Source organism: Heterodontus francisci, chromosome 2 (genome assembly GCF_036365525.1).
Source record: "Heterodontus francisci isolate sHetFra1 chromosome 2, sHetFra1.hap1, whole genome shotgun sequence".
Classification (NCBI taxonomy): domain Eukaryota; kingdom Metazoa; phylum Chordata; class Chondrichthyes; order Heterodontiformes; family Heterodontidae; genus Heterodontus; species Heterodontus francisci.
Window position 1 is genome coordinate 39,173,987 of NC_090372.1, and position 12,184 is coordinate 39,186,170.

Genomic DNA, 12,184 nt, shown 5'->3' on the forward strand with positions numbered 1-12,184 from the left:
AACAGTTGTCAGACCTCCGCTGAATTCAAAGGCAGGCAGACAATTAACTGCAACCCCTGTCACCAAGAGTGCTGGCTACTGCTGGAGGCCCAGAGCAACCATGGAGGAGGCAACAGAAGACAAGTGAGTGTGGATTGGGCTTGCCAGGACCACTCAGGCAGGCCCTAGCGAGGGGAGGGGTAATTACTGAGGGTGTGGGGTCTCTTTCTTGCCGCTAGAGGCAACCCTCCATGGGCCACAGGACGCCTGATCAGGAGGGCTCCCCCCAGACCTCAGGAAGGCCACCAGCTTATACGGGGCAGCCTCCCCATGTGGCGGAGGGCCACCCTGCTGCTGGTAAAATACCAGCGGCAGTGGAAAGAGGCTCTTAATTGGCCACTTAAGGGCCTCAATTGGCATCTTGGTGGGAAGGCCATCCATGACCTTTCCTGCCCCTGGTAAAATTCCATAGCTTCGTGTAGGTAACGGGCACTCCATCCCCACGATCTTCCTTCACCATTTTATATGCAACCACCCCACGCCCCCTCCATCCCAGCCCATCCCTAGAAGGCTGTTAAAATCTAGCCCTGCCTCTCTGTTGTGAGCACTAAACAGTAGTGTTGGGAATAAATCCAAATGAGAACATAGAGATTCTATGATATTACATTTCTCACTTGCAAAGCTTTTAAAATAGTAACTGATATGCTCAATATAACGGCGTGATTCATACCAGTGTAAATTGTCATACAATCAAGATTTTTGGTTTATACTTTTCACCTTACAGGAATGGGTTAAAGCCACCTTGGTTCCAAGTGTGGGATGTGAAATTTTTGAGCTTAAATCCTCTATTTGTGTATTCATTTTAACAGATGCAATGTCTATCAATGCATAATTTTTTGAAGAAATAGATGTCTTGCCTCATGACTTTAATGACTCCTAAAGTGTCTGAAAACAGTTCCAGCTTAAGTCTGGGTGACACAAACAGAGGGAACCCCAAGGGAAATGGGGCAAATCACAAGTATTATTGTTGTAACGGAATGAGCCAGTTAGTTTGTACAAAACAGAATGAAAATAAATGAGCTGAAATATTTATCATTCCAATACAAAAAATGGACTTCATTCCCTGCCAGAAAAGAGTTTGTCTCTCTTGGCAGGGATGTACCAAGATTCTGAGCTTCCATTTAGCATGGGAAAATTTTCAAACTGTTGCATTTCAGATAATTGATAGCTACCACTGCGTTAAAGCATTGCAATTCAAGGGCCCTAAGTATATTCAACCAAGATCTTCTTAATTCAGACAGACAGTCATCCAAAAAAAGATCAGGACAATAACTACTCAGGATATTATTTCAATAATGATGTTAGAAACATAGGAAAAAATGTAGGAACAGAAGTAGGCCATTGAGCCCCTCAAACCTGATCCACCATTCATTGAGATCATGGCTGATCTGTACCTTAACTCCATTTACCCGCTTTGGTTCCATATTCATTAATACACTTGCCAAACAAAAATCTATCAAACTGAGTTTTAAAATTTGCAATTAACTTGTTCCTTTTGGTTGACCATTCCCGAAGCATACTGTGATCACCCAAGGTTTTCCACCCATTGTAACAAATCAATGGAAAAGTCATGGCTTGTGAATGCACTATTTCCCGGCACAGTGGCGCAATGGTTAGCACCACAGCCTCACACCTCCAGGGATCCAGGTTCGATTCTGGGTACTGCCTGTCCGGAGTTTGCAAGTTCTCCCTGTGACCGCTTGGATTTTCGCCGGGTGCTCTCGTTTCCTCCCACAGCCTAAGACTCACAAGTGATAGGTAAATTGGCTGTTGTAAATTGCCCCTAGTGTAGGTAGGTGGTAGGGAATATGGGATTACTGTAGTGTTAGTATAAATGGGCGGTTGTTGGTCGGCACAGACTCAGTGGGCCGAAGGGCCTGTTTCAGTGCTGTATCTCTAAATAAATAAATAAATTTGTGATGAAGAAAAAGGCTTTGATGAATTGTGTCGTCCAAATACTTTCCAAGAGAGCATCATCCATACAAAACATTCCTTCATGGAAAACTTTTGTCTCTCAAATGATGTGAAGATGTAAAAATGGCACAAGTTGTGATATGCTGGTGTAGTAACGTGCCGTGCCACAGATTGGTAGGAATTAGGTTCTCTCTCAGCTGCGATGCAAGGGAAAGCCGTTAAGCTGAAAAGTAGAGGGAGTTGAGGCGTTTTTAAGTCAACAGGGGCACTCTAGTTCATTTCCCAGCAGCCAATTGCCTACAGCAGCCCTGACAGAAGCTTGCCCAATATTAATCATTCATGTGTGGTACTTAAGAAATTGGAGCAGGAGTAGGCCATCTGGCCCCTCAAGCCTGCTCCACCATTGAATAAGTTCACAGTTGATGATCTGCCTCAGCTACATCTTCCTGTACTATTCCCATATCCCTCAATTCCTTTAAATATCCAAAGATCTATTGATCTCTGTATTAAATACTGGGACATGAGCGGAATTCCAAAGGTTCACAACCCTTTGAGTGAAGAAATTCTTCATTTCAGTCCTAAAAAGCTGATCCTTTATTTTGAAACGTCACCCCTAGTAATAATCAGAGATTATTAGCTGAGGTTTTGTTATAATTTTGACCCTAGCTCTCAGCAAAATTCTCATTCCTAGTTCTACATTTGTTGTTGGTTCCTACTTAGACCACGGCAACTGGATCCTTCCCCTCACCTCCAAGTTCTTCTCCAGCTGCGAGATGTCCTTAACCCCAGAACCAGGAAGGCACCACAACCTTCAGAACTCCAGGTCACGGCCGCAGAGAACAGTATCTATCCCCTTGACTATACTATCCCCTACCACTACTGTGGGAATGTGGTTTCACACTACCCAGGTATTTCAATGTACCTTGTTGTTTGTGGGATCAGTATACGACGAGTTAAGACAGTTTTCAGTTCTGTTCAACAGGGAACACAGAACAGTGAAGCAAGCCTAGTTGAAGGAAAGTCATTCATCCATTTCTCAAGGGTCTGGGACATGTTGTTTGATCACTGTTTATAATAATAAAGTGATTAAAGGGCTTACATAGACCAGATAACCATGATAACTGAATCATTGGGAGAGATTGAAATGAACATGAGTGCATCCTCTTGCCTCCATGTAATCTGAAGTCTGCATTGTGTGTATTTTAATGTATTGTAGTTTAGTGTTAGTATACATGGAATGCAGAGATTAAAGGTCGAATTGGTACAAGTATTTTGAGCAAAGCACTGTTTGCTATAATAAAAGCAAAATACTGCAGATGCTGGAAATCTGAAATAAAAACAAGAAATGCTGGAAATACTCAGCAGGTCTGGCAGCATCTGTGGAAAGAGAAGCAGAGTTAATGTTTCAGGTCAGTTATGACGAAGGGTCACTGACCTGAAATATTAACTCTGCTTCTCTCTCCACAGATGCCGCCAGACCTGCTAAGTATTTCCAGCATTTATTGTTTTTATTATCTTTGTTTGCTGTTGTCAGGCTGGAATGGTAAAGCTTGGTACCCGAGTTCTTATAATGAATTGTGAACTCAATAATAAAGAATCATATAATCAAATGGAATCGAATTGTTTGACTTGACTGAGTACCCATGTTGGATTGTGTAACATGAGCTCATTAAAAGACAAATATCAGATACTCCGGTTGTTACAACTGATGACTGTGTTGAACGAAAGAAAATAGAACAGGTAAGCAGACCCAACAACTACAACATTCCTTTTCACTCCACCCACTTAAATGGCCTCATGTACCCTGGTACCATGGACAGTTTTCTCATCCACCCTGCAGACTTTGCCCTCATCTATATGGACAAGAATTTCATAACTGTTGGATAAGGGTAAAGGCCAAAGTTCCTCCAGTACTGCATCTGAGGTCTCCTTACCTGCCTGACTCACAGTCACACTCTCTTGTCCCTGATCATTAACCAAACAAAGAACAAAGAACAGTACAGCACAGGAACAGGTCATTCGGCCCTCCAAGCCTGCGCCGATCTTGATGCCTGCCTAAACTAAAACCTTCTGCACTTCCGGGGACCATTTCCCCCTATTCCGATCCTATTCATGTATTTGTCAAGATGTCTCTTAAACGTCGCTATCGTACCTGCTTCCACCACCTCCCCCGGCAGAAAGTTCCAGGCACTTACCACCCTCTGTGTAAAGAACTTGCCTCGCACATCCCCTCTAAACTTTGCCCCTCTCACCTTAAACCTATGTCCCCTGACTCTTCCACACTGGGAAAAAGCTTCTGACTATCCACTTTTCCATTCCGCTCATAACTTTGTAAACCTCTATCATGTCGCCCCTCCACCTCCGTCGTTCCAGGGAAAACAATCCGAGTTTATCCAACCTCTCCTCATAGCTAATGCCCTCCAGACCAGGCAACATCCTGGTAAACCTTTTCTGTACCCTCTCCAAAGCCTCCACATCCTTCTGGTAGTGTGGCGACCAGAATTGCACGCAATATTCTAAGTGTTGCCTAACTAAAGTTCTGTACAGCTGCAGCATGATTTGCCAATTTTTATACTCTATGCCCTGACCGATGAAGGCAAGCCTTCTTGACTACCTTATCCACCTGCGTTGCCACTTTCAGTGACCTGTGGACCTGTACGCCCAGATCTCTCTGCCTGTCAATACTCCTAAGGGTTCTGCCATTTACTGTATACTTCCCACCTGCATTAGACCTTCACCAAACCTGCATCATTACCAAACCTAAGGGGCATGACTACCTCCTGAACCAAAGTGTCCAGGTAACCTTTCTCCTTCTTGATGTACCACAATTTCTGCACCTTATAATCTAGCTCAACAGCACTGAACTGAAGTTCCTCGAGATGCAGACACTTATTGCAGATGTGGTTGTCCAAGATCACAATGGTCTCCCAAACTCCCACATGCTGCAGTTGTGGCACACTACCTGTACTGTTGCATAACAGGGATCAGGAAAAGAAAAAAAGTGGGAAATTAGTTTAAATTGATTTTTAAAAAAATATTACACCATCAAAACTAGAAAAGCAGGTCACGCTGACAGGAAACAAGTACATTAAGTATTAGTGTTGTTAAAGTGGATTTCCAAACACAGAATTTTGAGCAGACAGCAGCTGTTTTAGATCTCCCTTTCCAATAATTTAAGTGTTTCGGGATTTAACTCTTCGAATCATTCTGTCAATCATGCCTGTGCCGGCTTTGAAAGAGCTATCCAATTAGTCCCAATCCCTGCCCTTTCCCCATATCCCTGCAAACGTTTCCTTTTCAAGTATATATCCATTTCCCTTTTAAAAGTTACTGCTGAATCTGCTTCCACCATCCTTTCAGGAAGGGCATTCGGATCATAACAGTTTGCTGTGTAAAAGAAAAATCTTTTCATTTCTCCTCTGCTTCTTTTGTCAACTATATTAAACCTGTGTTCCCTGGTTACAGGTCCACCCACCAGTGGAAACAGTTTCCCCATTATTTATTCTTCTCAAAACCCCTCAATTTTGTGCAACTCTATTAAATTTCCCTTTGACCTTCTCTGCTCTAGAAGTTTCGTGATCTCTAGACTTGACTACTCCAATGGTCTCCTGGCCAGCCTCCCCTCTTCCACCTTCCATAAACTAGAACTCATCCAAACCTCTGTTGCCCGTATCCCAATTTGCACCAAGTCCTAATCAACCATCACCTCTGTGCTCACTGACCCACACTAGCTCTTGGTCTACTTGGATTTTAAAATTCTCATTATTGTTTTCCAATCCCTCCATGGCCTTGCCCCTCCCTATCTCTGTAACCTCCTCAAGCCCTGAGATTTTGTCACTCCTTCATTTCTGACCTCTTGCATAGCCCCAATTTTAATCATTCGACCATTGACCACCGTGCCTTCAGTTGCCTGGGCTCAAGGCTGTGGAATTCCCTCCCTAAACTGTTTTGTCTCTCTACCTCTCCTCCTCCTTTAAAATGTTCCTTAAAACCTATCTCGTTGACTAAGCTTTTTGTCACCTGTCCTAATACCTCATGTGGCGCTGGATCAAATTTGGTTTGTGAAGCACAGTGGGAATTTTTAAAACATTAAAGCTACTACATAAAAGGATGTTGTTGTTGCTGCCGAGAACAATCGCAGCTTCCCTAGTTTCTCGTCATCTTTTCTTTCATGGTACTAGGCTATTTTGTAACCCAAATGAGCAGAAAACATTTTTTTTAGAATTCCTCAAGAGTCAAGGATGCACTTCTAGCTTGTGTGTGTGTTTAGGTCCATTGTAACTAGCTTCTGTTTGAGATTGTGTGCCAAGAACTGCTACATCTGGGTAAGATACCAGATGACATGTTCCATACTGTCACAGCACAGGCAGGGGGAGGGGTTTTCCAGCTTGACACTCACTTATCAAGGGGAATTTCAAGGCCAAAGCTAATTTTAAAACAGTAAAACCTGTTCAATTGTCCCAATGTTTAGGGGTTTTTCTATGAATTAAAAACCCCCCCCAAAAAAAATCCACTCTTCACAATCATAAAACTAACTTTAAAATAGCCTCACTAATTGAGGAAATGCAAAGAACCGAAACTTGAGATATTGAGTTATTTGAAGGTAAAAAACAGAAGTTATGTGGCAGCTGTTGGATTCGATGTACATGTACAAAAATAAAAGTTAGTTAACAAAACAGTGAGTTAGGGATAGTCAGTGAAATTAATATTAACTTCAATTTGTGGTGGTGGTCAGTAATTTCACATTTTTTCCCATTGTATTTTCAGGCCCACAAAGTGAAAGTAAATGTGAAGAGATAAAATGATGAGGTAAAGTCAAATTGTTTTTAAATCACATAGTCAGTGTGCCAGGTGATCAGTTCCCAGAGTCACAGGTAACAGGTGCAAGAGAGCAAAGGGCTAACTTTCCATCTGGCAATTTAAATGGATTGAAAATCATATGCTTTGAGACTGCAATTTCTTGGCCAGCATTCCTAGCATGTGCCTCTCCCCATTTGTGAGCTCCTGCTTAGGTGATCAGATTGGAAAGAGCAAGCAGGATATTGGGCCTCAGAGCTGGACAAAGGGGGAGGGGAGGAGGGAAAGACTGGAAATGCTGGATACAAATCTCAGGAAACAGCAAGGCAGAAGCTTGGGAGAGCTGGATGGCAAACAGCAGAGTAGGAAATTGATTCCCAGCATTAGAGAAAAACTGGGAGAGTTGGACATGGAACCCAAAAAGGACAGGGAGCCAATTAAGTAGAAGCACTGTTGTAATATGAGAAACACTGCAGTCAGTTTGCATACAGTAAGCTCCCACAAACAGCAATGTGATGACAACTAAATAATCTGTTTCTTTCAGTGATGTTGGTTGAGGGATAAATTTTGGTCAGGATAATGAGGAGAACTTCCTTGTTCTTCTTCAAGTAATGCCCTGGGATCTTTTACATCCATCGGATAAACAGAGACCCTGTCCACCTTAACCTCTCATCCGAAAGACGGCACCTCAGACAGTGCCACTTTCCCTCAGTATGCACTGGAGTGTCAACCTAGATTTTTGTGCTCAAGTCTCTGGCTTGGCACTTCAACCTCCAACCTTCTGACTCAGAGGCATGAGTGCTACCAACTTAGTCATGGCTAACACCAAGATGGATGTCTGATTAAACCCATTGTTTGGATGAACAACGTTAGTACAAATGATAGATCACTTATAGCTGACCTTATTATGCTTAAAATTGCTGTCCTAACCCACCCCCGCCCCAACCCTTCCCAAGGAATAAAAACTTGCCAACTATCTTTTATGAAGACAGGACCCCTTAGAGAGAGTCATTATAAGTAGGATGAGAATATTGCATCTTTGCCTCTGGTATCTAGGTCAGATTATCTCCTGTCTGACTACTCTGTGCTCATTTAATGAGTTTAGGCAGCCTCAGCACTACCCCGAGTCCACAGCACAGTAACTCAGTCTACACCTTAGCACTGATGCTGCTAAATTGTCACTCACACTCAAAGTTCGTAAGAGTGACTGATGTGGGAAACAGAAGTGTTGCACTGGTGCAGGTTGGGATGCTGGTCAGAGTTATACCATATTGTTGGGGCAGTGTAGGAGGGAGCTTTACACTGTACCTCTGTTATACCTAAATTAAGAATACTTGATGTCAACATAGAGTGGGAAAATCCACTTTCTGGCCCAAATATGCCTCATAATTTTAATAAAGTCGCACCCATTTGTCAGCTTCTTTTAATTTTTCAGATGCTGATCAACCAGCTGTGCATTTTCTGTTTTTGACACTGATATCCTCCACTTTGTTGAATACAAAAACCGAAACATTTCTTTGAAGAGGAGAATACAACTGGAGAGGTCACTTATGGAAGTTATCAAACATACAACCCAGTATTGCTGGGACATCCCCTGCACTTCAATATGAGGCAGGTTTTCAGTGCTATTCAGTTGCAGGCACAAGACCAATTGGCACTAGCCAACCTTAATTTGATTTTGATACAGACATGCTCATTGATTGAGATGAATATTCTAACATAATGCAGAAAACTTGGCCATCAAAGTAGCCAAAACATTAAAATAACAGAGTCAGAGGCTACTTAAACATTCCACAGAAGCAGCCCTGGTTCTAAACGCATGCACTGATTTCATCAGGTACTCCAACAGGCAAAAAGGAAATGAATATTAAGCAATCAAACGTCTGGGAATCATATGGCACTTTCACAACCCAAACCGAATACCCTGCAGGCACTTTCTAATAAGGAACACATTCCACTCTTGTCTCAAGACTCTTGTCTCAACCCATGAACAACGGTTCATGTGTAATAGCAAGCACTTCACAGGCACTTCTTTTGAGAGCCCAGTAACATAAATGTTGCACTGTTAGGTGTAGCACTGAAAATGGCCCTATATGATTTCATTTCTTCTCATTCATTTCCTTTCTCTTTCTTTTGATCTCGTATCACCCTATGAACAGGCAAATAAGTAACCTGCCTCTAAGCATCTCGCAAAATCAGCCATAAGCACACACTAGGAAGCATTAAGTTGTGTCCAGATGCTCCTGTCTCCAAATTTCCCTCTCATTGTGGGAAAAAAATAAATTGCTCGCCTCCACTCACTTTGATACCATGTTAGCAACTGGACAACTTACCAGGGTTGGGAATAATAGGCAAGAATCCATCTCACACTAACGTGGCACAGAAGTACTGCCACCTGGTAGCACCACACTATTCATGTAGGTCTTTTAACAGTCAAACCCACTCCCAAAGGAAAGCACTTAGTATTTCAATCAATGTCTTGCTATTTTTAATCCAATTTCTTTTCAATAAAAAAAAATGTGCTCTCGCCCCATTGTGTTGCAACGCAAAGTCACTACAACAGCATGGAAACTATGTTCAGGCCTCTAAGAGGGGTAAGATTTCATATGGGCATCTTGTCCTATCTTCCCTTTGGAATCACTTCCATACTTCTGTCCTTGCAGACAGTGACAGAGGAGCATTGCTAAAAACCTAAGGAATAGGAAGGACGCAGACAGCACCTATTCAGCGAGTGGTGAATGACCCAGAGGTGTGGGACAAGACAGTAACTGACAGATCGATTGGCTGGAACATCACAATTTGACGTGTTATAAGTACAATAACTAGCTGTAAATTTCAAATATGAAAGTTTATGAAACAATAAACATTGCAACATTAAAAAAACAGAAAACCACAAGGGTTTATTTCAAAAAGCAAAAGTTAGAAAGAGCAGATTCTAGTAAACATAATATGCAAAACATTTTTACCTCTGCATCCTGCAAGATCCCATTTTTAGGGCATCCCAGCTCTGGGCATGTGATAGGAGATCCACAACCTTCTCTAATCATCAGTTCTACATACTGCGTTAAGCACTGATAAGTCAAAACATGACAGAAAAAGAAAGTACATTAGTTACTTGTGTGACAGTATCAGCACGTCTCTTCGTCAGTGAGCTCTGGTTTCACTCCCCTTAGAATGTCACATCAAATGATAAGAAAATACGAATTAGCTGCATGCAATACCATTAACAAAACGTAATATTTACAAATCCTGTTCATGATTCTCTACATTTCTACAGTAGTTTTACTAACAATGGCATTAAAAGTTATCAGGAATGTCATCTTGTGACTTATTCAGCCACATAATAAAACACATGGCTCGGTAAATAGATTGAAGAAACTGAATCCTTCTCATACAAACATCAGATAGAATAAAATAGCTATCATATGGGTTCTGAAGAATGGCCCAAACATTGACCTGTTCTCGTCACAGATGCGGAGTGAACTGCTATGTGCTTCTAGCATTTTCTGCCTCTCTAAGATGATCCTCAGTGCCCAAAGAAGAACCACATCTAACTTTAAAGGGCAAAATTCAGGTGAAATCTGTTTTACAGCGCCAAATGTGTATTTCAGCCTGCTACATTTTTTTTCTAGACAGACACTGGTGTCTGTCTAATTTCTGATAAATTTCAGACAAATTCAGCTTTAAGGGTAACACCAAAGGTTCAGTAAAGGCTTAATTTCAGATTGCCCAAAAATCACTCTAATAGCTGCGATGCTCTAGATTCTAAACACTCCAACAACTTGCATTTATAATAGCAACTTTAACAAAACTTCCCAAGGTGTTTGGCAGGAGCACAATGAAACAAAAATTGAGACTGAGCCAAAGAAGGAGACATTAGGACAGGTGAGCAAACACTTGATCAAAGAGAAGTTTTATTCAGAGGCTTAAAGAAGGCAAGGTGGTGCGGCAGAGATGTTTGGGGAGGGAATTCCAGAGTTTAGCAACTGGACAGCTGATGGCATGGCTACCACCGGTAGTGAAGGAAGTGGTGGGGGGCAGTGGGGGGAGGATGCACAAGCTGGGGGAAGCGGAGAGTTCCTGGAGGGTTGGAGGAGGTTAAAAAGATGGGGAGGGGCAAAGCCATGAAGGGATTTGAATATAAAGAAGAATTACTTTTAAACAAAATGAAGCATTGGTGGATTAGGAGCCAACGTAGGTCAGCAAGGACAGGAATGATGGTTGAGTGGGTTTTGTGGCAAGTTAGAATGAGCAGCAGAATTTTGGATGAGCACAAGTTTAGTGGAGTTTGGAAGATGGAAGGCTGTCCAAGAGAGCACTGCAATTACCTAGACTGGAGAAAACAAAAGTATGATGTGGGTTTCAAGAGCAGATGGATTGAGGCAGGGGTGAAGATGGGTGATATTATGGAGGAGTTACTATTTAAAAGAAAGCTGTATCTTTCCAACCCAATCAAAATGATAGTGATCTCATTAACAGCTTTCATTCAGCTTCAATTTCGATAAAACTCTCCTGTTATTATGCATTGCCGAGCACACTCACCTGGGTGCAGAAGAAGCAGTCGCATTGCTCCAGGGTGGTCATTCTATCGAGAGGGTATTCGCAAAGGCAGAGCTTGCACGTCACCAGTGGGTCCAGAGCCAGCTCCCCACCCACTGACAAACCTGTTGTAATCATTGTGTGATGGTGGGTTTGACTGGAAGATTCCATCCTCTACTGAATTAGGCCACTGGATCTGGCCCTGGTACCTGTCAGTAATCACAAGAATTGATGAAGCTGCTACCATGACATGACACAATTCTTTCAATCAACTGTTTTTTCCCTCTCATGTACCAGAAAACCAATGCATAAATTGGAACATTGAACACCTGTTTTGGCAGAATACCAAAAGGTTGACCATTCATTTGGGTTTATGGGTGAGACCCACCCATTTCAGCACCTTTGCACCAACTGCAAGCACCTCCACTTTGCTGAATCTGTGGTTTCTGGATTTTCAGTCAGCCATCGTTAGCCCAGTAGGCAACCTACCTTGCAACTCAAAAGTTGCAACATATTCATGTTTTTCCCCAAGAACAGGGAGTTCTCCTAATATCCTGTGCCATCATTCTTCACGCAACCAACACCATGCAAACTGCTTATCTGTTTGATTGGTGCTTGTAGGACCTTGTTATGTACACATTTCTTCTGTGTTTGCCCAAGAAACAACAGCTACACTTCAAAAGTAATTAATGACATGTTTTGAAACATTTCTCAAATGATAATGTGCAAGGCTTTCTTTCTATTTATTGAGCACATCGTTTACTCAGAAGTAAACTATCCAATTCAAGTAAAACGTTAGATTATTTTCATCAATTATGTAGGCTCTTCTCTCCATTCTTTGAGGGGTCATCAAACCATGCACCACTGGCAGGTTTAGCAGATGGGAAGGCAATCT

The 12,184-nt window shown here is 42.2% G+C and overlaps 1 protein-coding gene across 2 annotated transcripts in view; it reads right to left on the minus strand.

The window, feature by feature from the left end:
* The window catches only part of LOC137383813 (E3 ubiquitin-protein ligase RNF144B-like), an 84,918-nt gene that overhangs the window by 40,755 nt on the left and 31,979 nt on the right, over window positions 1-12,184 (minus strand). For both annotated transcript variants that reach the window (XM_068057069.1, XM_068057077.1), the window contains exons 2-3: window positions 11,293-11,498; window positions 9,717-9,821 (exon numbers count right to left, since the gene is read on the minus strand). In XM_068057069.1, coding sequence (XP_067913170.1) covers window positions 9,717-9,821; window positions 11,293-11,460 — 273 coding nt within the window. In that variant the 5' untranslated portion in view covers window positions 11,461-11,498. The remainder of the gene's footprint in view (window positions 1-9,716; window positions 9,822-11,292; window positions 11,499-12,184) is intronic.